At 47.1% G+C, this 26,543-nt stretch overlaps 1 protein-coding gene across 3 annotated transcripts in view; it reads left to right on the forward strand.

Annotated features, from left to right (window-relative positions):
• Positions 1-26,543, forward strand: part of SFXN5 (sideroflexin 5) — a gene marked incomplete at both ends in the record, with an annotated part of 75,398 nt that overhangs the window by 10,395 nt on the left and 38,460 nt on the right. For 2 of the 3 annotated variants that reach the window (XM_079534395.1, XM_079534397.1), the window contains 7 exons: positions 4,513-4,590; positions 16,986-17,012; positions 17,779-17,833; positions 18,927-18,952; positions 23,886-23,939; positions 24,350-24,406; positions 25,277-25,342. In XM_079534395.1, the coding sequence (XP_079390521.1) occupies positions 4,513-4,590; positions 16,986-17,012; positions 17,779-17,833; positions 18,927-18,952; positions 23,886-23,939; positions 24,350-24,406; positions 25,277-25,342 (363 nt within the window). The remainder of the gene's footprint in view (positions 1-4,512; positions 4,591-16,985; positions 17,013-17,778; positions 17,834-18,926; positions 18,953-23,885; positions 23,940-24,349; positions 24,407-25,276; positions 25,343-26,543) is intronic. The other variant, XM_079534396.1, reaches the window with a different exon arrangement.

The raw sequence follows: 26,543 nt of genomic DNA on the forward strand, positions 1-26,543 counted from the left end.
ACCCATTGCTGAGCCCATGAGAAACCCCTCGGTGGGTGTAATGCCTACTTTCAAAATGTGTGAGGTTAAAATGATTGGAATAATACTTTTAATTGCTCAAGTAATTAAGGTCCTTCGGGGGAAGCAGTAGGGACCAGCAGATATTTTGATAAGGTTGACATATCCCATCTGACATCAGGCTGGACACGCTGTTAGCGCTCTGTGGGAGGCTCCTCATGGAGAAAGCTGTGGACCTGATAATAACTCGAAGCCAAAGTGAAATCAAAATTAAGCTGAGCTCAGATAGGCTGCACGTTATCTGCCTTCATCTCATTGTTCATAGCGTAAAACTACAGAGCGCTGAGCATCTTGCATTCCCATATTTGGGTTTAAAATGGAAGCAGGATTAGATGTATGTTATTTATATGAACGATACCTTCTTACTCAGCAGATTGACTGTCTGTGTTTATTCAGTGTCACATCTGCTGGCTCTACTTGAACAAAAAGTTTCTGGCTCCTGTTGTCTGTCACTGTAGATCCAATACAATAGGGCCAGCTGGAGTCAAGTCTGCCATATGTATCATCCGTAGCGCAGCGCGATGCAATGGGGAGCTGCAGAGTTGCTGATAGCAGAGCACAGCTGGATTCCCCTACCCCACGTTGAATGCATGCTGCTGATGGCCAGGAGAGTCTTGCTTTGGATTCTGTGCCAAGTAAGTCACTGCTGGCCTGAACCTGAGGGCAGTGGAGCTCACAGGCACATGTGGGGCCAGCATGGTCTTGAAACACCAACACCAGCTCTGCAGAAGCAAAGTGAGGTGTAAGCTATTCCAAGGTGCCCTGTCCGTGAGTGGATTTTACCTTAGAAGTGCAAAATGTGACTCTTTTTGTTGTCTCTGTAACGTTGTAGTGCTTCTGGCATAATGACTTATTCTGGTCTGTGTGTGCACATATGGAGGCAGCTCTAAGCCATGTGTAGGCGGCCGCTGAGATCCAAGAGAAGAGGAGACACAAATCTTTGAGACTTAAACAGCATGCCCCAGAGCAGAGGGGGCAAGGTGAAGAACCAGTAGCAAGGTGAAGAACCAGTAGGAGGTGTCTGACACAGGTACATGTGTGCAGTTATCCATAGGACCCAGTGCAGTCGTCCCTACTCTATGTTGATGGCCATCATGGGGTTGGAGTGTTGACGCTATGATGTGGGCTGCTCTCCTGCTGGCATCTTTGCTTTTGGTCTTTCTCCTTTCTTTGGAGCACCAAACTAAGCCCTTATGATGGGAACCTTCAACAGCTTTTTCTACAAAGACCATTATTCTCTTCCAGTGTAGACCTGCAAGATTGAGCGACAAGTCATTGCCTGTAGCCCTGAGTCAGAGCAGCACAAGGCGCGTTACTTCTCTACACTAAAACCTACGGGTTAAATCTAAGCCAGTTTAACCAGAGTCAGGTACTGGATTTTGGCTGATGTGGCTTGTGCCGTGCAGCCAAGTTCTCTTATTCTCCAAAAAGTGCCTCTTGGCAGCACTCCTGGCCCATGGTAGATCCCAAACCATGGCTGGGAGTTGGCTGGGAGCGGGATGGTTGGTTTGAATGAACGCTGTGCCAGAGTTGGTGCTAACATCTTGCCCAGGACCGATGTTTCCAGACTCTGGCTTCTTTGGTAGCACATAAACTATAAAATCCATGCTCATGGATTAGTGGAAGCCCATTGCATATTTTCCATGGGCTTGATTTAGTGCTGGAGCCCAAAAGGCTCTTTATTTTCAGCCGCATTCAGCAGGAAGCAAAGTTTGAGCCCTAATGCAAAGACTCCTTGCGTTGGGTGGTGCTTCCCAGGTGCTTGGGCTGCAGGGAGCACGAGGAATGGGGTTTGTGTGCCCCTGCATCGCTGGGCTCCGTGCATCCCTGGCAGTGCTTCTGGGCTGGGGTTTGTAGGAACATTCCCTGGGTGCAGATGGTCTGTCTAGCACCCTATTGTGAGAGCTGAGACCCTGTAATCCACCACTAGAAGTGCTCTAGTTTTCCTGAGACGAGGGGTATGAAAGAAATGCTACATATTAGTAAAAACTGTGGCTGCACTTCTTTTTTTAAGTGATGCTGTAAAAATTCGAGTGACACTTCTTCCTACAGATATCAGTAGAAGAAGCAAGCAACAATAAATATTGAAATGGTAGCATGACCTTGTAGGCAGACCTCTTTTTTTTTTCCCTCCCCTTCTCTCCTGTTAAAAAGGAAATGCAGTGTCATCTTAGACACTACCATCACCCATAATAGTGCTGTGTCATGCTAGAACTCAGGGAGTGGGGCTGGCTGGCATTTGGAGCTGTTGCATACTGGGAAGTTCCTGGGGGTTGGTTGGTTGGTTACTGCTTTTCTCTCTAGAAGGGATTGCAAAGGAATCTTGTGTCGTCACCGACAACGTTTTGAGTCTGATTCTTTCACTGAAAATACCTGAAGCCCCATGAAAGGCACCTTCTTAACGTGGTCCCAGCATCCTCCATTTCTGCTCTCTTTTCATACCAATTTTGGTAAGCCTCAGGAACCATCAGCAATGTCAGCCTGGGACTCTTTGCTTTGTGAAAGTTCCCTCTCTCCCCACTGAGCTGAAAGGGGAAATTCATGAGGACTGCAATTTTCAAAGCGAAATCGGGCTTTTTTGTTTGCTGTTTGTTACCATACTAAACAAGATGGGATCTGGCCAGGGTTGTTATAGTAACTACTAAGATTTCCTCAAGAGAAGGTGGAAAAAAATAGAACACAGACCCATTCATCTATTACTTCCAGTTTTTCATTCAGAGTTACATGCTGTTCTGTGTAGATAATTTGCAAGACACATAGTGTAGGTAATTTCAGTGACAGAAAAACATAGCAGTAATGAGCACAAATGGCTCTCCAGAACGTGGTGCTGGCATTGCTGGTTTGTTTCCTAGCTTTGGAGGCAAGATGGGTTGTCTGCCCCGGATCTGCAGCCATCGATCCTCCAGCTGTCTCTGGATGATCAGGATATCTAAAATAATCCACAGTGCTATTTTACTGATATATTTTTTTTTTTTACCTGAGCTAATACGGTGTTTTGAAAATAACCATGGGTTGATGAGATGAGGAGCTGTTTGGGTAGGATATTAAGAAATGTTTCTGCTTGGAAAGAGTGGCAGTGCTTTGGCATGGGCTGCCCAGGGGGTGGGGGTTCACTGTCATTGGGGGTGTCCAAAAACCATGAGATGTGGCACTGAGGGAGTCATGGGCACATTGAGATGGGTTGGGGTTGGGTTTGATCATCTTAGAGCTCTTTTCCAACCGTAATGATACTACCAAGAAGAAGAAGAGGCTGAAGGAGAAACGTGGCTTCTGCTTGCCTTGTTCCTCTGTTTCACTGTGCGTTGGAGAATGTCTGGATGAGGTGGATGCTTTTCCTTAAAAACATCAAAGCTTTTATTTTACAAATCCTTCTCCCTTTCCTGGGTGAAGGCATGGTGCTCCCAGAGGCTGCTTGTTAGTGAGAAAAGCTTTTGAAGAAGGGGTGAGGTTCTTGCACACCTCATTACTCACTGTCAGCACTCTTCATGAAACCTGGAAGAGTGAAACCACCACCATAACAAATAACCCTGGCACGGTTGTCTGACCATCCAAATTCCCCAATGAAATTGGTATTGAACAGCAAAAGAAACTCTTTCCCATGCTGTTAAAATACAATCTAGATTTGGTGGTCACTGTCTGTCCTTGATGCCCTTTGTGCTCTGACCACTGATCACAGAATCCTAGAATGGCCTGGGTTGCAAAGGACCACAATGATCATCCAGTTCCAACCCCTGCTGTGTGCAGGGTCACCAACCAGCAGACCAGGCTGCCCAGAGCCACATCCAGCCTGGCCTTGAATGCCTGCAGGGATGGGGCATCCACAGCCTCCTTGGGCAACCTGTTGCAGTGCCTCACCACCCTCTGGATGAAAAACTTCCTCTTAATATCCAACCTAAACCTCCCCTGTCTCAGTTTAAAACCATTCCCCCTTGTTTCTATCACTATCCACCCTCGTAACCTGTTCCAGTGCTTCACCACCCTCTGTGTGGAAAGCTTCCTCCTAAAATCATTGCAGGGGATGTGAAATAGCAGCGTTGACATGCATGGTGCTGGTGCTCAGCCCATGTAAAAGTGGCTCCAGCTGCCACGTGCTTGCTCTGGGAAGTGAAGGCACTGCTGCCTTTCTGCACTTAAAAATGTATATATATCATGGAATCATAGAATGGCTTGGGTTGGAAGGGACCCAAGGATCATCCAGTTCCAATTCCCCTGCCATGGGCAGGGTTGCTAACCACTATCTACACATCTATGTGTATATATTTAATACATACATGAAATATATACACACCAACCAACACAGCAAATGCATCTCTTTCTCCTTTAGATCACATATACATGTGTAGGAAGACCTGTCACAGGAAGACTTACATTAATTGCCTTCATAGCTTAATTTTGTTGCCTTCAATGAAAGATTTCAGTGCAGAGCCCTGCTTCATGCTGCTGTTTTGTTTGCAGAGTCGCCTGAAGGAAGCTGTGCAGTTGCTGGAGGATTACAAGCATGGGACTTTGCCCCCAGGAGTCACCAACAAGGAGGTGAGGGGAAAAAGCCTTCCTTGCATTTCTGCTTCTTTGTGCAGTCATCGTGCAAAGTGTGCTTGTAGAATTAAAGAGGAAACCTCAAACATGGTTTTGTTTTTTAGGCGAGGGGAACCTTGCTGTCAGGTTTGTTGGTTGAGGTACCAGCAGTGATGCATCAGCACCCCCTCCTTCTCTACTGGTTGTAACAGTTGCCTTTTCTTTGCAGAAATTACTGTTGTTTGGGCTGCATAGATCCCTATGGATGTCCTTTCATTATAGAGTATAAGTTCAGCAGTGGTTCTTTTCATTGGATAATGTTCCTGCTCTTGGTATGAAGGCATAGAAGGTGTTGACTTGCTGAAGGCAATGCAGAAACCACAGTGATGTGGAGGTCTTAACATGCTTTGGGTTGGTTTTGGTAAAACTTGATTCTGCTTTGGGACAGGGAAATGAGGTGAGTGATTTTTCCAAGGGCCCATCAGTCCTATTTTCTGGATGTGGTACTGATAATTATCTAAATGAATGCACAGAACTAGTGAAAGCATGGGGAAGTGTTGCTGGGGGGGCAGGCTGTTTTTTGTGCCCTTTTCTTCCAGCTTAGTACCATGAAACAGAGCCCACTGGTGTTCCTGTAGATATTATCTCATACTCTAGTCATCTATGTGCTGACCAACAGCAGGGGCTTTATTGTGGGTTTTGTTTGTGCATCCTGTACAAGACTTCAGCCCTATGTTGTGTAATATAATACAAAGAATAGCTCAGATTGGTGGCAGGACTGCTTCAGGAGCTGTAAGAAGTGGCTGTGGTGAAGGAGCAGTGCATCTCACACACAGACAGTGATGGAAATGGTTGTGTCCCACACCCCGTGGGTCAAACAACCCCTTTATTTCTTTGAAAGCTCACGTGCCTCATCATATGGATGAGAATTATTCTCAGACAAATGAAGAAAACTTGATATTTTTATTCTAAAAAGCGTCTGCTTGTGTGGTTGGTGCTGCTCTGGGAAAAAAAACAAGCATGGCTTTAAAAAAGAGAGAAAAAAAACAAAGGAAATATCCCCTCCCTGTGCTTGGTGTGGTTTGAGCCATTGCTCACCTGATCCTTTGATGTCACTGCATTCATCCAGCCATAACCTGATGGTAAGAGAAAAGGATCTAGGATTGCAGGGAAGAGAACGGCGAAGAGTGATGCAGCAGCAGATGACTCAGTGCCCATCTGCCTCTAGGCAGATGAAATGAAGTCGTTTGCTGAGGCAAACCACGCAGACATCTGACCTACATTTTGGTCTGTGTTGCAACAAGCCCAGGGTGTCCCCAGAGTTCATTCAGAGTTGTGCTGGGAGGAGCGTAGTCGCTGTGGTTCTTGTTCCCTTAGCTGTGCTTGCTGGAGGGTTTCAGGTGTAAAATAAAGCATGGGGGCAGAGGAGAAAGAGGAAAATGACACCAGAAATGTATTTTCTAGAGAAATGTTAGCACATCAGCATTAAAAAAATGAATGCTTTTTCGTAGCTCAGTTGGATCACGGTGTCGGTTGTGTCGGAGGGCTTTAATAGTTTGGTGCAGATAAGGGGCTCTCCCAGGAGGAGCACGGGGAGGATTGCAACGATTGCAATGTTTGCTTGTTGTATTTACCTGCTCTTTGTTGCAAAGAGCAAAGAAACCCACAGGGAGAGGTGAGTGAGCTGCAGGCAGATGCCAGCAGGGCTGTGAAACTGGAATGTTCACCTATGGCCTTGCAGCCATGCTGCTGAGAGAATCCTTGTAGCCAAGGTGGGAAATACTCATCCTCTCAAGCAGAGCCATATCCAGAAATAAACCGTTCTTATAGGAGGCCATTACATTGCAGTTTTCAGCTGTAGGATGGAGAATTGTAATCAATCATTGCAGGCACAGCTATTTTATACGCATTTCTCTTTGCATCCCAGTGTGCCAGATAGACACAGCTGTAAGCAGCTCGTTAGTACCTGGTGTATCTGCAGATACCATGTGATGGTTGATTGCTCGGGGGGATGGGAAGCATCTCACTTGCTTGGATTTCACCCCAGATTTTCCACCTGTGAACTGAAGATGCCTGGAGAGCTCTGTTTTGCTCACCTCACCCTGCGTTCTACCATCTTTGTGGCTCCTCTGTGCATCATAAACTGCAGGATGGGCCCTGGTATCAAGGCATTCCCAGTGTGCAGTTGTTTTAGTGCCAATTTGGGAAGGGGATTTGATGCAGCTCTGGGGTGCTCATGTGAATGTGTTGGTGTTGGAGTGAAGGACTGAGCCAGCTGATCTTTCTATAGCTGAGCACATCAGCCACACCTTTTAGGGCCATGGTTAGTGGGCATGGTGGAGATGGGTCAATGGTTAATGTCAATGATCTTAGGGGTCTTTTCCAACCTTAACGATGCTATAATTCTACCTCTGGTCCGTTGATGAAGTCCATGCGTTGGCAGTAGACCAATAGATGAAAGACAGCTTGATTTTGACTGAAAGGATTATTATCACTATTTTAAACTCTTGTTTGACCACGAATATTGCTAATGATCTCATGTTTGCTGTAGGCAAGAAGTGTGTAGTTGTGTTACTTGACCCATCTGACGTCGTGATGCAGTTGCATCTGGGAGAGGCTGATTTGCTGTTACGGTTGTGCAGTCCAAAAGGCTGAGCAGAGCTTCATGTGATGCTCAAGAGAGGAGCATTCAACTTCATCGTTATTTAACAGCTGATCTAGAGGATTTGGTTGCTCAAATCCTTTAGAGATGGAGTTGCTACCCTCACACTGGCAGAATGGGATGGGAATGGTGTGTGGGTAGAAGTTTGAATGGGCTTCTGGGCTTCATAACCAGAATTAAAATCACCATCCCCTTACAAGCCTTTAAAATAAGAGTTTGAGCACACTTCTAATGTAGCATCTTTCTGAAGAACCCAACAACCTCCTTTAAATATCAGCTTTGAGATCAAGCAGACAAGTTGTTTTGACAGAGTTGCTTCACTAATCCGACTGATCCGCTTTGTGGCACGGCGCGTTTGGCAGTGCTCAGGCTCCTTTTTCCTCTCATTGAGAAATTCGTGGCTCTCATGAAGGATGGCAGGCAGTAGCTGAAAAGCATAACAACAGCTCAGCACAATCTACATTGCTCGCTGAGATGGATTCACTGCCTGAAAAATGTAGAAGCCTAAAGCTATGTAACGTCAAGTATCTCCTCAACGCTTATCTTCTTGACAGGGTTCCTGCAGAGTGAGTCTTCTTCTTCTGCACTTCCAGAGCAGGTTTTTCAAAATGAGCTGAAATGGAACATTTATGGCCCATCTAAAGAAAAAAAAAAACACCACCAAACTACTGAAGAGCCATAATCTTACTTTGCTCCAGCTCTGGGCAACCCAAAATCCGGCATCTCTTCTGCTTACTCTTAAACTGGAGTCATTTCACTGCTCGGGACCGTGACCAGTAACTCAAGGTGGTGAAAACCTATTTCTTGGGCATCATTAGCACAAATGAAGAATTGATCAATAGCTGCTAGACTGCTAATAGTTTTTATTGAGGGGAAAATGGCTTTTTTTTTGTTCTCTTTTAGAAGAATGTTTTTAAAAAGGTGGAGTTGGACACAGTGATCCTTATGGGTCCCTCCCAATTGGATATGCTATGACTTGCTGTGGCTGCTATCTCAGTTATGTATTCAGTAGAACTGAGGATGGTTAACTGATTGATAATTATTAGTGTTGTAGATTCAAGCAAGAAAACGTGCTCTAAACTCTTTCTCTTCAACTTAGCTTATTTACCTAAGTTTTTCTTTGCTTGCTTGGTGGCCAGACTTGGTTTTGCTTAGATATTAAACCCACAGATGACAAATCTGAGTAAATAACCTGGCTATTTGGTGCTGTTGGGCAACCAGATGTCTTGATGCCCATCATTTGTTGCCTGTTTTGGAAGAGCCCAGTGGTGCATCACCCAATGGTGTGTACCTGATGGCGTGCTGCTACTCCATGGTGCCCCACTTCAGCTCCTTCAGATGGGACCAGCTGACGAGCACTAGGATCCTCAGAGAAGGGAGGAATGGAGATGTATGGAATTTGTGTGGATGAGAGAGACCAGTACAGCTGCCCTACCTTTCTCAGCTCTGGATTGGTTGGATGGTCACAGCAAGAGGGTTGTTGTCAGTGGCTCTGTGTGCAGATGGTGGTGAGTGATATCCTCTGGCGGTCTGTCTTGGGGCTGGTGCTCTTCAACATCTGTATGAATGACATAGGCAGTGGGATTGAGTGCATTCTCAGCAGTTGATACAGCAGAAGGAAGGGTCACCATCCAGAGAGACCTGGACAGGCTGGAAAAGTGGAGCCACGTGAACTTCATGAGGTTCAACAAGGCCGAGTGCAAGGCGCTGCAGTTGGGCTGGGGCAACCCCAGGTATATGGAGAGCCTGGGAGAAGAGCTCCTTGATAGCAGCCCTGTAGAGAATGGCTTGGGGCTCCTGATGGACAAAAAGCTCCACACGAAGGAGGAAACTTTTTGTTCAGAGGGTGGTGACACAGTGAACAGGTTGCCTAGGGAGGCTGTGGATGCCCCATCCCTGGAGGCATTCAAGGCCAGGCTGGATGTGGCTCTGGGCAGCCTGATCTGGTGGTTGGTGACCCTGGTGATCATTGTGGTCCTTTTCAACCCAGGCCATTTTATGATACTGTGATGCTTCTATGAGCCAGCAGGGTGGTGAGACCCTTGCACTGCTGCCCAGAGGGCTGTGAATGTTCCATCCCTGGAGGTGCCCAGTGCCATAGATGGAGCTCTGGGCAACCTGAGCTGGTAGGGAGCACCAACCTTGCAGCAGGAGTGGGGCTGTTTGGGTTATGGTGTCCATTCCAATCCAACCATTCTATGATTGTATAGCTTCTTCATCTCTCTGGTGTGCGCTTCAGCACTTTGTGCTCCTCATTTTGGTGATCTCTCACTGCACTTAAGTGAAGTTTCAGCTTGTGTTCCTTACAGTGCTCTGCAGCAAGAGAGCCAGATGTGCTGAGAGGTACTGCTACAATCCAGGTTTAATGCCAGTTCAGCTGCCCAGAGCTGGCAGGATCCAGCCCTACGCACAGCCCCAGCGTCTGCTTTGAGCTGTGAGTGGGTAGGTGAAAATGACACACACAAGTGCACCAGGAGCCAATTTGCAGCAGAAGGTATAGACTGTAACATATCCAATTCTAAACAGGGCGGGCAATTCCCCAAAGTGCCTCCTGGAGGGAATCTCCGCTGGAGTAAAGAGGTTTCATTTGAGGGAATACTTGCTCCTATAAAAACAGTGGCTGTAAAATATCAGCCTAATAAAGCAGGGTGAAGGGCCAGCGTGCATAAAAGTGGATGTTTTCTTTAAGTCAGGAGAATTGGTGCTGAGGTTTGTCCTCCAGCCAAAAGGCTGCAGCAACAGCAGGCGTGATGCTGTGGCTTTTGTCCCTTATCCTCGCCATCCTTTCACTAATTTCTAGGATCGCATCTGTGTCCTCTGTGTGAGTGAGTCCCTTCCCCAACCTGTCCAACAGACCAGCACAGATTGGAGGAACAGATTGAAGCTGGCACGTCAGCAGTAGGAAAAGTTAAGGGATGCGGCACTCGGTGGCTATTGGATGAAGAGAGATTTGAGTCACCGTGTTTTAGGGCACAGCTGCTTTTACTGCGTGGTCATTGTGCTTGGAAATGTGCGCTGCAGGAAAGCCCCTGGAGCTGGCAAAGCTCGGATGTTGTTCCCCATTCACTGAGGGTCTGCACTAAGGTAACAGTGCTGAGGTTTTGTTACCAGCTTTAGACTGCTCTTTTCTTTTGGCTCTCTCCCAGAAGTGCCCAACACTTTTGTTCTCTTCGTTAAAATTCCCTGCAAAGGAAATAGTCCTGTGCTTGAAATGCAGTGCTAACACGCCTGATAAGACGCATCCTTTCTGTTGTGTGTTCACCCTGAGGTCTCTTTCTGCCTTTGAAATTGGGGTAGAAAGAGCTGCTGAGCTATTTCCAATAGTGTGCTGACGCTGCTCAGTGTGATCTATTCTTCTCATGTATGATAGCAGGTTTACAGCCCAGCTGGGGCCAGAGCCCTGATTTGCCCCATTTTGTAAAGGCTCACAGCACTCTGCCCTTACAGCTGTGTCTGAACAAGGACAGGAATGAACCTGAGAGAGAAAAGTGATGAAGATTAGTTGTCCCCCCTCCCCTCTGTCCCTGCAGTCCCATCCCAGGCTCTTCCCCTTGGTCCTGCCAGCAGAGAGAGGTAAAGAGCTGCAAACAGCGGCGTGCTGGCAGGAGCGGGCGAGGGTGCTCACGAGAGCACTCAGACAGCACCTATTGCATTTCTCTGAACTTAGCTGCAAATGGGTACAGATCTCTGTGCCTGGCAGCATGCTGCCATGGCAGCGTGAGCTGCTCTCAGCCAGCGTTGCCATCCCGGCCATGTGTTCCCACCTCCCTGCTCGCTTGCACTGACACAGCTGGCACGGAGCTGAGCTTAATAAAAACTCCAGCTCCCTCCCCCCACTCCCAAAATGCTTAGTTTTTCGGGTTGAGCATCAGCAAAACCTATGGTTTTTGTCTTCTCCGTGTCAATCTGTGTGCTGGAATGAGGAGGGATGGAGGGTTGGGGTACAGCTGGGATGGGGCTGTGATGGAGGTAGGGCTGAGATGGGCTTCAGTCTGCGTTTCTAAAGGTAAAAACCAAACATCTTGAGCTCTGGATCGCTTTCTGGCTAGGATCCTTGCAGCTCTGAGACAGCAGATTTATAGATTTTGATCCACCCGCATCTTTGTCTGCCTTTGGATCGGAGGTTGAAGGGGACCTCAGGAGGTATGTGAGGCAGTGGCACAGGCTGCCCAGGAGGCAGTGGGTGCCCCGTCCCTGGAGATGCTCAGGTTGGGCTCTGAGCGCTGATGGAGCTGTGAGAGGAAAGCTGCAGCCCCTTGGAGCCATTCATGCCCCCCCAGCCCCTTTCCCAACCTGAGTGTTGGTTGAGCACAGACCGCGCCGTATCGCTTGTGACTTCTCACTCTTCAGCCTTTCCAAATGCAGTTTTGGCAACTTGCTGTTTTGAAACTGTTTCATTTCTTCCCCATTAGGATCGGTGAAGTGCAAAGAGGCCCACCAGCATAATGGGGATCTGTTTATTACTGTGTGCCTCCTTCAATCATGTTAGCAGCAGGAAGAGCCACTCACGCTGTCCCAGACACAGCAGAGAACAATGAATCTATCAGAGGCTAAACAGCATCCCTTTTGGAGAATAATAGCTTTTCTTAACAGTGTTGATGAAGAGCGAAGAGGTCCATTTGCAGTAAACTGTACTTTTTTTTCCCCCTCTGGTCTCTTGCAGCATTCGATAAAGCAGAGATAGATGGGTTGTCCTGCTGCTGCCGTGTCGCTGCCAGGAGCCCTTGCACTTTGCTGCGACCTGAATGCTCCTTGCTGCTGTGGCCTGGCCTGTGTAGGGTCAGATGCTTTAGGGCATCTTTCCCACTGTCTGAAGGCAGTTGGCATCCAGGCAGAAGCGCTGAGGTGAAGGCTCAGTGCATCAGTGATGGTAATTCTGCTGCCGATGCTGTCAGGCAGTTGCAAACTGGCTCTGCTTCGTCTCATCATCTGAGGATTAAGGGAGTTTATCTCAATTCACATCGAGATTACAAATCAGATTAGATTCTCAGCTTACTTGAGCCATATGGAGCTTGAAGCAAATCTGATATTGAGCACCCTCACTGCATTAGCAAGCCTGCTTTGCAAAGCTGTGCCTGAAACCTGTAATGGCATCCAAGTCCTCCAGCCCTGGTGCGAGGAACACTTCTCCATGTGAGCTTCTTACTCTGTTCAAATCTTTCCAGGAGGATGCTATGAGGATTAATTAGTTAATGTTTATCAAGTGCTGTGAAGCTGCAAAGTGTTATTTAAGTGCTGTCTTTTTTTATCAGTCGGGACTTGGTTCTGTTTCCACCTACAATGGTTTTGGATTTGGGTAAATCCATGCATTTCATGGTTCCCAGTGCGTGTTTCTCAGTGCAATAGAGTTCCCATTGACTGTGGTGCAGTGTCTTGGTCCATGCCACTGGAAATTTGGGTTTGCTCCAAGGCTCTCCAGTCCTGCAGTGGCAGGCAGCTCATGGTGTTGTGCTCAGTGCTGCTTAGGATGGGGAAGGAGGTTTCCATTGGTGTCCAAGAGGAGCAGCAGCTTCTGGTGCTTTTTTGCTGATGCATTTTAGTGCCAACTGCAGGAAATGTAGAGATGCACTGATTTATCCCATGCATGTGTTATTTGAGCTTGGTCTCCTTACAGCTAAAACCGAAGGTATAGATTGCCAGGAGCAGGTTTGCAAAGGGTCACTTGATGAGGCTTCCTCCAGAGGAACGTGTGCAGGCAGTGGTTTGTTATCCTGGTTTTCATGTTTATTAATAAAGCCAGACATCAGATTCTGTATACGTTAGGGGACAGGGTGAAGCACATCAACTGGAAGTGTTAAATGTAGTGCCAGAAGGTCTGAAATTCCACCACTGTACGCCCATAAATCTCGCTACAAGCATCCTGCCCTAACTGAACGCCTTGGCTGGGGATCGTGGTGTGCATTTGTGCTAAATATCACTTTTCGAGAAGTGGGAATGTGGGTTTTGGGACTGGAGCTGGAGAGAAGTGGGAGAAAGGCACGCGAAGCATGAGTGATCGCACTCCTAGGGAAGAAAGCATGGGAGGGAGTGGAGCAGCACACGCTGGCAGGAGGCTCTGTCGGGCGGCACCGCCTGCCTTGTGCTTGGCACTGGTGCTGGGTTTAGTGGAATACTAAAAATAGGGGTTTCCTTTCCCGTTACCTGCTGGGAAGCTCTGGGGATGCTGTCTGGCGTAGTCTGTAAATGCCTTTAATCATTAGGAAGGCAGCAGAGAAAAACATGGTGCTGTAAGAGGAGATGGCGTGTTGGGGAGCGCAACACAGCGGGCACTTGGGGGAGGTCTTCATCTGTAGCCACATAAGCCTGAAAACGTGGGACTTCTCTCTTTGAAAATAGCTAAGCCTTGTCGCCGTGCTCTTTGAAAGCATGGGGTGGAGGTGGTCCTGTGTTTCAGCAGCCTCAGAGCCTGCCACAAACAAGGGCAAGTAGTCTGTAAAGAGCTTTCTAACCTGTGTGCACCACGGGCTGTAAGGAGGGGGAAAAACAGCTCATGGTTTGGTCCAGGATTTTGACATTTTCCTGCTTTTAATAAGCAGAGAAGTTAATCCCTGAGGAATGACTGGTAGCCTTTACAGTGTTCTTATAGCGACAGGTGTTAGATAAGAGATTTGGGCAGGATATTTTTAAATAAATACGTTTTGGAAAGCTATGTCTAAGCTGTGATTTTGCTGCTAAGGAAGGAATGCTGATGGACGTCCTGTCAACCAAGGATCATATCTGTTCCCCGAGAGCTAGTGCTGAACAGAGCTGTGTGGATGGCTTCCTTGAAAAGTTCTAGAAATACCAGAACCCTGGGGAGGTTGGATAGCAGTCTTATCCATTAGTTCAACATCTTGAATTGCTGGTATTGGGAACATATTTGTGCACAATCCTGGAGCTCTCCGTGGTCTTCAAGGGTGTCTCCATGAAGTTTGACTCTTTGAATGTTGTCTCTTTGAGCATTATCTCCATAAGTGCTGACTCCTTCAATGCTGACTCCTTGGACATTGTCTCTTGGAAGGTTGTTTCCATGAAGGTTGTCTCCTTGGAGCATGGACTGATCTGCCTTGCTGGAAGCTCACACCAGCCATAGACTGGAACAGTTTGACCATCATTGCCTATTTGTGAAGTCTGCTAGTGATGCTCCAGCTCCGCTGCACCCTCATCCTTAAGTTTTTGCTGTGAATCCATGCACGATTTGCTTCTTGCGCCCAAATTTGAACGGTGGCAGAATCACTGTATAGCTTTGAGTCGGTAATACACAGCAAGATGTAAAGGAAGATCATCTGTAAGAGAAGACTCGTTCTGTATAAGCTATGTTTAGAGATGATGGACCCAATTCTGACATAAATTGCTCACAAATCTGGAGTTGGGTGAAGATGCTCTGGATCCATGCTACTGTAAAAGAGATCAAAATCTGGCTGCTTCCCTAAAATGGCCGGAAAGAGCATGAATGAATCCCCAGCAAAGCAGGGACGTGCTCGGAAATGAGCCCCCAGCTGGCACGGCTCAGCGTGCTGGAGCTGCTGAGAGCTGCTGCAGGCAGTGATGAATTAGAGGATAAAGAAGTGAAAATGAGCTGGCAGAATCTTTAGGTGACTCATCAGGTGCATCTTGTAAAGTCTCTTTCTGAGAAGTAATGAAATCGCATGTTCTAACAATATTTGCACTGCAGCGGGGAAATGCATAAATATTGGGATCAATTAATGAAATTAGATAACTTGACCAAAAAAGCCATAGCGCTGGCTCAGAAACCATCCCTCTTCCTTTTTGCTAGTCCCCATGCTTGCAGTTGGAGAGGAAAATCTTGTGGTTTGGTTTCGCAGCTAAGCCAGCCAAGACGTGGCCAGGCACAGAGTGACTTGGGTCCTCAAGCTGATGGGGTGAGTGTCCTCACATGGCCTCCCACCCTTTGGTTTTGGGGTTGGTGAAGGCAGATCCACCTTGTGGCTGCTGACCATGTAGATTGCCTTGTCACGTTGTCATCTTTAAAATGGGGAATAGCATTTTTCCTTAAAAAGGGAGGTTATTTTTAGGAAAGAGATGGATGTGTGCATCAGCCTGTGACATTTAGGGGCTCCAGGAACTCATTGCACGTGGTGACTTTCATCACAGAGTTCCAGATCTGCAGTGAGAGCTGAATTCAGAGTAATACAGAATAGAAATAGAATCAGGGAATCATTAAAGAACTCTAAGACCACCAAACCCAGCCCCGTCTCATCCCCACCATGCCCATAACCACGTCCCTCAGTGCCACATCCCCATGGTTCTGGAGCACTTCCAGGGATGGTGACCCCACCATTTCCCTGGGCAGCCCATGCCAATGCATTACCCCTCTTTCTGAGAACAAATTCTTCCTAATATCCAACCTGAACCTCCCCTGGGCAACTTGAGTCCATGACCTCTTGTCCTGTTCCGTTACCTCTTGTGGCTGCTGGTATCAGTGGGACAATTTCTGCTCTTTATAATAGGAGAATTATCTTATTTCACAAGTGTTCTCATGGATTCGTACTTGGGGAAGGTACTAATGCATAGAGAAAGAAGAATGGCAGAACTGAGCTTAACTGTGCTGTAAAACTAAAGCATGAATACCTGGATCTCTGCATCGGGCAATGGAGGAGCGCAAGCTCTCTGAGCAGAAGAGCTCTTGCTATCTTTGGATCCATCCACTGCAAGAGCAGATCTCGTCAGGTTAGCCTCCCCTAGGCCTGGCACTGGCACAACTGTTGTTGGAATGATTTGTCTGCTTTCTGGCGTCCTCGTTTTAAGAGGATGTTGACAAATTGGAAAGAGCTAAAAGAGCCACGAGGGTGGTTAAAAGATTGGCAAATGTGCCTGGCCAAGGAGGCAGCCAGGCTCCTAGCTCTGCTGTTCTATTTTTTCCTTTAAGTGAAGGTTAAAGGGGGGTTTAGCAGCTCCAGGTACCTGTGTGAAGAATGCCAGCAGACAGCTCTGAACGCTGTCAGACAGAGGAGCAGCACCAGTGGCTGGAAGCCAAAGCCTGGCCGTGGCTGGAAGGTAGAACAGCTTTTAATAGGAAGGGCAGTTTAACTGTTTGGATATTTTATGTGAGTCCTGTTTTGTTTGGCCATCTCTGGAACGTGTATGTTGATACCTAAATATACATCTCACGTGCATCTTTTCTGCCCAGAGATGTTATGGATGCTCCATCCACGGAGATACTCAAGGGCAGGGTGGATGAGGCCATGAGCAGCATCATCTGGTGCCTGTTTTAGTGGTTGACAACGCTGTCTGCATCAAGGCTTGGAACTCATTGAAGTCCTTCCAACCTAAGCCGTTCTATGACTCTTATTCTTCAATTCTGTGATTCTGTGAAAATGGGGATATTTTTCTTCCAGATAACCATAAGCTATGCAGTGTTAGTGGTCCCCTCTCCATCACCTCTATCTGTAATCATGCACGCTCTTCAGCTTCTGTTATTCCTTGGTGCCCAAAGATCTCAGCTGTCTGAGCCAGATTTGAAGTGTTTTGATGCCCAGTTGCAGTCAGTAAGACAATCTCTGGTTTGTTAAAGCTTGTGGCTGCTGTTCATTCCTGTTGTCCAATGTACAAAGCATAACTTTTCAACCCAGCACCTTGCTGGCCACTCAAATTGGAAAGAGCTCAGTCTGTAAAAGCACTTTCAGTCCAGGACAGTACTGAAAATTTCCTGCTGCAGCTTCAAGGCAGCCCCCAGTGAGGAATATTTGGGGGTTGGCGTGAGACTTGGGAAAGCCTTTGCTAACTATTCTGCTCTCTTTTGTTTTTCTAGCTGTGGGGAGCTCAAAAAATAAAGCAGGTAATGTGCTTTTTTCTATGTCCTGCCTTCTCGGGGCTGCTGCTTTCTCCCTTTTTGCTGAGTGATGCTGTCCTATCCGTTCCTAGCTGCCAGTTGCTGGTTTCCTTTATTGCAGACATGTAAATGCAGCGAGTGCTGCCACCCAAGAGTCTGATTTTTATTTTTATTTTTTATCTTTTCACTGTATTTCTGTATTTTGACATCTTCATTTTCTTCCTCCTGTCTAATCAAGAGCTTTCTTGTCCTTCAGGAATAGTTTGGTAGTTTTTCTGACTGTGGCATACCTCCTCCTGTAGACTCATGCTGGTGAATCTGACCTCTTTGTAACAAAAAAATGGTAAAATTGCAGCTTCATTGCTCTCATCAGCAGAGCAGAATTAGGATTTCCATTGAATTTGGGCTGTCCGTGGCCATGGGGTTGGCCAAGGAGATACAGACACAAGGGATGAACCTCCTAGAGAATTTCATGTGGATGGATCCCCATGGTGCTGTTCACACCTGCACGCTTTTTATCCCACCTCAGCCACATTCTGAAGCAACATTTCTGTATTTCAGGCTAAATTTCCATATCATCTCCTATCTTATTACTTAAGGAGGTGGGAAGACAGCAATAGGAGGAGGTGTGGGACAGGAGGAGGGGATTTGGGGCAGCAGGAGGGGATTGGGACAGCTCTTGGAAGCAGTAGAGGTGATATCCTTGCACAGCTCCAGCATTCCTATGCTGTTACTCTGCCCTCACTATGGCTGTTTGCTGATTATTTTGCAGGCCATCATCCATCCTGACACAAACGAGACCATCTTCATGCCTTTCAGAATGTCAGGTACAGTATGTCCTACTCAAGCAGTCAATTTCAGTGGGAATTTGTACAAAACTGTGTCTTTTTTTCCTCCTTTTCTTCTTTTTTGGTGTTATATCTTGAAGCATTTAAACCAGATGCTGGAAGTAGTCCAAGCACCCAAATCCCTTAGAAATCAAGCTGATTTGGGACCCTCAATACCTGCCTGAGGTCTAGTGCTTAATATTTCCCACTCCTTGTCAAGATGCTATCCTTTCTGGTATCCATTACCATAACGATGATTTTAACTCTCTAGTAAACAGCCAAACTTGAGGGTTTGAGTGCAGCTTTGGTCCTTTCCCCAAACTCTGGGAGCTGTGGGAGGGGTTGCATCCCTCTTTTATAGGAGGGATAGGACCAACTCCTTAGGATCCATTCCATTAGTAAGGCACACAGGGAGTGCCTTCACTGGATAAAGCAGCAGAACCAGAGGGGAAAATAATGGGGCTGGTGGGTTTTGTTCTTTTTCTTTGAAAAAGGTTGAGTTTGAGGGTGAAGCAAGGGGACAAAAAGCCCAGGACCCACTCCTCTGCTGCCTTATTCAGTATTTTTAGACAAATGTTTTGTCCTCATGGGTCACTGCCCCTTCTGACTGTGAATTGGATCCATGAGGTGTGTAATTCGGTAACACTGACAAAATGCTGAGACCTTCCGGCGGAAGTCATAGAGATGGGTTATAATTAGCACAGAAATTGGCAATCTTAGCAGAGGAAAAATGTGAAGCCTTTGATTTCTGTGGCGCTTGACAAGATTTGGGGTAAAGCCTTCTCTAGGACAGAAAGCTCTAGCTTATACCCCATCCCTGCAGGCATTCAAGGCCAGGCTGGATGTGGCTCTGGGCAGCCTGGTCTGCTGGTTGGCCACCCTGCACATAGCAGGAGGGTTGGAACTGGATGCTCCTTGTGGTCCTTTTTAACCCAGGCCATTCTGTGATACCTGTGATTAAAACAGTCCCTAGGTGTGCCTTGTATCCTGAACCCATAGCACTGTTAGATTTATTAGGCTTGATGCCTTTTGCAGCCCAAAATGACATGTTAGAATGCATGAATCTTTCTCTTTTTCTTAATTTTCCTAATAGGTTACATTCCCTTTGGAACACCCATTGTAAGTATTTACTGTCCCTCTGTGCTTTGGTTGCGAGTAACAGAGAATGCATTTTTTAACACTCACGCACAATTCTCCAAGCTGCACCTTGCTGCCTTGCTGCAGATTCACACCAGCTTCACGCCTTCCCCATCATCTACCTGTGCCATGTGTGCTCCGGGCCGGCCGTCCATTCAGCAGCATCCTCCTGCTGCTTTCTGCAACATCCTCATCTTTGTGTTTCCAGCGGGGAAAGGGAAGACTGGGAGGAGCTCACACTGCCTTCTGCAGCTCGTGGATCTGTCTTTGGGGGCCATTTGCACATTTTGCGAGTCACTTCCCAGCCGTGGCAAGCGCAGGGAGCTGGAGGCCAGCGTCTCATTTCCTTGTCTTCATTAATTAAAACGGCAAGGGCTTCGTGCTGAGGGTGTTCTTCATTTTGTTACTGTGAAATTTGTAAGCATTTGGGTGCTGTTGACAGCCAAAGCCAGAACGGAGATAACTCTGCGTTCCTTGTCTTCAGAGCAGCAAATATTAATTAACCCCATTTTGTGAACGGGGAAACTGGGGTGCGAGGCTTTGTCCAAAACCACACAAGCTGGTGCCAAAAGGCTGAGCAAATCCAGCTTGGTCCTTCCACCTCCAGCTCTTCCCTCACCCTACCGCATCCGCCTTATTATAACCACGGAAAGAGCAGGTTGTGCCACGGAGGGTCAGGTTGGCCATTAGGAAAAATTTCTTCTCTGAAAGAGTTGTCTGGCATTGGGAGCAGGCTGCCCAGGGAGTCACTGTCCCTGGAGGTGTCCAAGAACCGTGGAGATCATAGAACCATTTGGAAGGGGCCTTTGAAGGTCATCCAGTCCAACTCCTGTGCAATAGATCGGGTTGTAGGTGTGGCCTTTGGGGACGTGATTTGATTGGCGTGATGGTGACGGGTTGAAGTTTGCACTTGATCGTAGAGGTCTTTTCCAACCTTAATCATTCTATGATTGCATGAAAAGCTGCTCAATTTAATCTCCTAAACCCAGTGGACTGTGGCGTGATGCTTATGGAGCAGTAACGATCCCTTCCCGACTGGTGGCAACGGGGTGGCTGGGAGCTGAAGGCAGAAAGCAGCCCCCAGCACGGCTGTTGCTATTTGTTGTCATGTGCAGCGTGGCGGCGGTAACTCTGTATGGGGCATTTTAAAGGAAAAGGTTAAACAAAAATGAGTTAACGCTCAAATTGACAATGAAATCGGCCCCAATCCAGAGCTGTCAGAGGAGCCGAGAGCTGTCAGATGAGCCCAATTTCGCTAGCTGTAAAGGATAAACTGGAACCTCTTGTCATTTAAAAAAAAGAAAAAAAAAAGAAAAAAAAAAGGAAGGGGAAAAAAAAAAAAAGAGAAACCAAACGTTTCAAATGTTAAAATTAAAATGTAACATTTATGCCAATCGATCTGTGAAATTTAGTGACAAAATTGGCAGCCTGCTCTAGCATAAAAACAGTTTGAGCCTTGCCTTCAGCATAGGGGGATGGGATTTCCTCAAGAGAGGCTCGGGGTGCCTGCGGCGAGCGCTCGCCTGGGATTAAAGCCTGGTGATAATAATCATTTCTTTTCTGGATTAAGCAGCTCTGCCAAAGCCAAATCCTGTGGCTGTGTGTGCATCCCTTGGGCAGAGCCTGGAGCCAGGGAACTACGATCTTTTGCTTCCACCTCCGTCATTTCTAAGGCTGTGTGCATGGTTCAACCTTCATCCACCTTTTCACCTTCCATAGGTTTCACCTTCCATAGGTTTCTCTCTTCCTTGCTTTGTGCTCCCAGCCAATGAGTGAGGTTTGTCGGAGCTTAGGTTATGCAGCCCAGCACCATTTGGGCACATCATTTCCTCCAGACATATGAAAATGGGGTAAAACATCTCATTTTTGGTGAGCACTCATTGGGCTGGAAGAGCCAGCCATATTGCCAGCAGATCCAGCTCTTGGGCAGGACTCACGGCCCTTTTGCGTTCATGTTGTTTCAGGGGTTCAAGATTTTTTGTGGTTCACAACTTTGGGGGGTTTTCTTTTTTTGGGGCTTATGGATCTTTTGGGTTCTGTTTTTTGAGAGTTGACAGGTTTTTTGGGGTTCATAGTGTTTTTGGGGGGCTCCTCATCTTTGGGGTTTGCTGCCTTTTGGTTCTCCTTTGAGTTCCCCATGTTCAGGGTTTGTTGTGTTTTGGGCTCGCCATCTTTTAGACTCACTGTTTTTGAGTTCTTTGAACTCACCACCTTTTGGGTTCACGGTCTTTTGGGCATGTTGTCTTTGGGGTTCACTGTCTTTGGGTTCTCCTTATTTAGGCTCACTGCTTTTTGGGTTCACCATCTTTGAGGTTCATTGTCTTCTGGGCTCATCGTCTTTGGGGTTCGCTATCTTTGGGTTCTACTTCTTTGGGTCACCACTTTTTGGGTTCATCATCTTCAGGGTTCGTTGTCTTTTGGGCTCATGATTTTTGGGCTTCGCTGCGTTTGGGTTCTTCTTTGAACTCACCACGTTTTGGGTTCATGGTCTTTTGGGCACCTTGTCTTTGTGGTTTGCTGTCTTTGGGTTCTTCTTCTTTGAACTTGCCAGTTTTTTGGTTCATGCTCTTTGAGTTTGTCATCTTTTGGATTTGCCACTTTTTGGAGCTCACCGTTTTTTCAGGCTCCCCATTTTTTTGTACTCACCACTGTTAAGGCTCTACACTTTATGGCTGCGTTCTGAAAGCTCCTGGTCCGGTATCCAAGTCCTCTGATTGTCGTTTCAGACAACTCCATATCAAACGGGTGGGTGAAATTTGCAACCCCGCTGCTTTGTCCTCTGGGATTCAGATGAGGAGCCTTGTTGGGACTGGGGAACACCTGGAGCAGAGCCTCGTATCCATTGCAGGTGACAGGCAAATAGAGCAGGGCTCGAGGCTGCAAAATGAGAACTCCACTGCAGACATGCCGAGAGCCGACAGACGTCTGGGAAGTGCCTGCAGCCCTGGTCTGCAGCCACAAAGGGCTGTTCGCACCTGATAGGCAATTAAATTTTGTTAGCTGGTACTTTTCTAGTGCTTAGAAGCTTTTTTTTTTTTTTTTCCCCCTTTTTTTTTTTTTTTTTTTAATATATATTTTGTTTTCCTTCTTAGTTATTTTTTCCCCTGACAGTAATTAAAAGTGAAACTGTACATTTCTTGACAGACTCTTGCACATATGGAGAGTTTGCATTTAAACGTGCCTCTTTCAGTCATACAGATTTTGGGTGCTCTTTTATTTATTTATTTCCCCCTCCCTTCTCTCCCTCCCTCTCGCGCTCTGACTGCTGCTGCTGCGGGGGCTGCTTGTCTCCTTCTTCCTCCTCAAAGCTTCCCTGGTCCCCATGGGGCACTCGGTGGTTTTGGGATGAGGATGGGGTCGCACCTGTTGAGTTCATTTGGCTCTGACCGACAGCAGTGCAATTAACAAGATCATCACGGTCAATGGGAGCGGCGAATCGGTGGGACTCGCACGTCTTGGCCATCAGCCAGCGCACCGAGCGGCTGCAACTTGGAGAAAGGCTGGAGGAGGAAGAGCTGGAGGAAGGAAAGAGAGGAAAGATGTAAATGAAAGCGGCCTCGCAGCCCTACTGCCCCTCTCTGTTTGTTGTTATTTCTCTTTGATGTCGTCGAGCGTGGGGGTTGGCTCCTCTTCAGCTGCTGTTGCTGCAGGTGTATGGGGCTTGATTGAGCTCTCCTCATCTTGTGGCAGTGCTTGTGCTCCAATGGAGAAGTTTGCATTCTTCTCGTCATTGCCGGGAGCAACCATAAAGGAAGAGGTGCTGAGATGGTCTGTGAGCATGGGTGAACTTGGAGTCTTCTTGCCCAGCTGCCCCAGAGACATTTCAGACCACGTTGATACCCAAGCAGCCCAAAAATCAACACATTTGGAATTAAAAGTTGTTCAGTCTTTATACTCTTTGTGAAGATGCAAATGTGAATTTGTGCTGTGAAGAGCACCTTCATAAACTATCAGAAGATAGAGGGAAGAGAGAAAATGACAGTGATGTTACGAAGCCCCACTTCTTCACAGTGGGGTTTCCCTAGTTCCCTTCTTACCTACTTCTTACCCAGGAACTCCTGTCCCCTCTCATTGGGTTTATTGCTTGGAGCCCCTTTGCTTTCCTTCCCTCTCCTCCATGCATCACTACAGGCTCAGGGCAGCGTGCCTGAAAGCTGCATGGAGGAAAAGGATCTGGGTCAGTTGGTCAACACTTGGCTGAACATGAGCCAGCAGTGTGCCCAGGACTCAAGATGCCCCAGTGAAAGTTCAGGTTGGACATTAGGAAACGTTTCTTCTCCAAAAGAGCCATCAGGCACTGGAAGAGGCTGCCCGAGGAGGAAGTGGAGTCAGCATCATGAACCATGGTGATGTGGCACTGAGGAATGTAGTCATGGGCATGGTGGGGATGGGTTGAGTTGGGGTTGGGGATCTCAGAGCTCTTTTCCAACCTTTATGGCTCTATGCTTTTTCAGTTTTTTTACCCTTGAGGGGAACAGGCTGCCGTCAAACAGAGCAGGAAGGATTCTGGCAGCACTGCATCCTCTGCAAGAGATGGATTCTCTGAAGAATTGCAGGAATGAGCCTGAATGGTATTTTGAGGCATCCCAAGGATGCTGGCAGTGCCATGTGGACAGTGCATACATACAGGCTCAGATCAGCAGTTCTCTTTGAACAAAACAGGTGGCTCCAAAACAGGAGCACACGTGCTTCTGGGTGGCACTCCTGTCTTCAGATGTTCAAACCTCATTGCTTTCCTGGGTGATTCTGTTCCCTCACTTGCTTGTTCCTGGTTGTGCTCTGGCCACTCACCATGAAACAAAGCTCACACATGGACATATCTTATTAGAGGCAGTAGAACTATGCTTGCTGTTTTCTTGCCTAGCAGAGCATCGACAAACCATGTGTATGTTAACACTAATCTCTTCTCTTGCAGGTTGTTGGTCTTCTTCTGCCCAACCAGACGATAGCATCCACTGTGTTTTGGCAGGTAAGGCTCATCTGCCTCTGTGTGCTGAATGGGTGGGGGTTGTCATGCAAAGGAAAGCAGCCTTGACTTGTGTCTTCAGGACAGCCTGGTGCATGCAGCTTTGCGGCACGTTAGGGGGAGATTATGGCTTTTTAGCTTTAAAATTGCTTTATACCATGGCCTTAAAGTTTGTTTTTAGATCTAGTTGCTTATTTTCACGATCAAGTGCTTGTTGTGCTTCTGTGTGGATGGAGTGCTGGTGAAAGCTGCATGCGTTTCTATCTCAGCTCTAAGTGTCGGTGCATGCAAGAGCTTGTACAAAGATGTGGCAAATCACAGACGGGTCCAAACAGAGATGGCACTCCCGTGTTTGTAGACCTGATTTTCTGCAAGGTTACGCTTACATCTCTCTCTTTTTATTTCCTCTGTAGTGGTTGAATCAGAGCCACAATGCGTGCGTCAACTATGCAAACCGCAATGCGACAAAGGTGAGGAGACCCAGCATATGCGGCGTGCGCTGCGTGCTAGCTCTGTTTTGACATGGAAACATAAGTCTTGTCTCTTGGCTGTTAATAGAAACTGCAGAGTAGGCACTGTGTTGAATTTGTAGCTTGGCCATTCTCCTGTAGAGACTTCCGTTTCGTTGTGGCTGTGAATGGCTCAAGGATCTCGAAATCACTCGAAGCTCAGGAGCAATGCTCAGTGCCTTCACACTGAGCCAGGGTGCGGTTTAATCCGTATGAATTAAATTGGGTGTGTAAATGAGCACGAAGCAATGTCTGTTTGGGTGTTTGGATAGCAAAGGAAGGCTCCCTGGTCACCCTTCTGTGTCATGAGGACGTTCAGTATGCAGCCCAGGCATCATGCTGGCCCTGTTCTCTTCCCCTTCCTCAGTGTTGATTCGTGTCTTGTGGGGATGTGGGAGCTCACAAGAGGAATCTGAGATGGAAACCATCCAACTCACTGTGATAGCATTTCAAGGACAAATGTTTGATAAGGAGAGTTTGGGGTTCACTGCATGTGTATAAGAATAGCAATGTTTTTTTTTTTTTTCCTATTTTTTTTCCACTTACTGAATTTCTTTCACATATTCTTTAAGCTGCTATTATTACAATTTGTGATGCCAATTAATTTTCCATTCCCTTTAACCTTGTTCATGAGGTTACATTTTTCCTTGGGCTTGCTGCTGCTAGATGACAGACCGTGTGTCACAGAACAATATGACAAAATTAAACCTGTCTCTGGTTTAAAGAAAATACAAAAAGAAAAAGTACCCCCAAACAACAAAAACAGCTCAGTTGCATTTTAATAACCAGAAGTTTGTTTATTGAAAATATGTTTTGTTTTTCTTTCCAAAGCCTTCTCCGACGTCCAAGTTCATCCAGGGCTACTTGGGAGCTGTCATAAGTGCTGTCTCAATAGCAGTGGGTAACGCTTTATGTATTACACTACTAAGTAACTGCTCCCTTCCAGCAGCACTGCAGTGCTTTTGAGATGTTTCTTTGAATTGCCAAGCATGTTTAGATTTTAATTGACACAGCTCAGTCTAAACAACAAGAAAATATTTTAACCATGAGGAGTCTCTGTCCATGCATGCCCAAGCTTTTCAACAGAAGGAGACTTCTGCCACTGATTGCTGCCAGAATGCCCTGCACTGTGCTCTGCTTGGGTCTCTGTGCTGTTGCTTTGCTGCTGGGTGAACTCAAATTATCCACACATGCAGGGAGCCTACAAACAGGAGGGGAATCATCTCTTTGAAAGGGTAGGTAACAGCAGGAGAAGGGGAAATGGTTTGAAGTTGAGGGAAGGAAGATTTAGGTTGGATGTGAGGGGGAAGTTCTTGACAGAGAGAGTGGTGAGGTGCTGGAACAGCTGCCCAGAGAGGCTGTGATGCCCCGTCCATCCCTGGAGGTGTTGAAGGCCAGGTTGGATGGGGCCCTGGGCAGCCTGGGCTGCTATGAAATGTGGAGATTGGTGGCCCTGCCTGTGGCAGGGGGTTGGAGATTCATGATCCTTGAGGTCCCTTCCAAGCCTGGCCATTCTATGATTCTGCATTAAGATGCTGGTGAATTAGCCCAGTCCAGGCTGAAATGCCAAGAAGTGTGATGGTGAGGCTGCAGAGTAGCAGTGTGATAGCTGATCTGAGCAGTCAGGCTTTGAAGATTGTCCCTTGGTGGCTCAGCACCTTGAATTAAAAGAATCATAGAATCATGAAGGTTGGAAAAGACCTGAAAGACCATCAAGTCCAGCCCAAACCCCACCATGCCCACTGACCACATCCCCAAGTGTCACATCACCACGGTTCTTGGACGTCTCCAGGAACAGTGACCCAGCACTGCCTTGGCAGCTGTGCCAGTGCTTGATCGCTCTTTTGGAGAAGAAATCCTTCCTGATATCCAACCTTAAAGATCCTTAAAGATATTTTGTATTTTTTTAATTTTTATTTTTACTGTGGCCCAAACTTTTTGTCTCTCTCTCAAGCCTCAGACGTCCTCCTGCAGGCATTCTTTCTACCAACAGACTGTGCCCTGGGCAGTCAGCGCTCAGCCTGCCTACCACACTGTTTGGGTTCCCTAATTCATTTTAGGGCAAAAGGCTGTGTGGGCTTGTTAAGACTTCTTTACA

This window comes from Tetrao urogallus, assembly GCF_951394365.1.
Source record: "Tetrao urogallus genome assembly, chromosome: 4".
NCBI lineage: Eukaryota > Metazoa > Chordata > Aves > Galliformes > Phasianidae > Tetrao > Tetrao urogallus.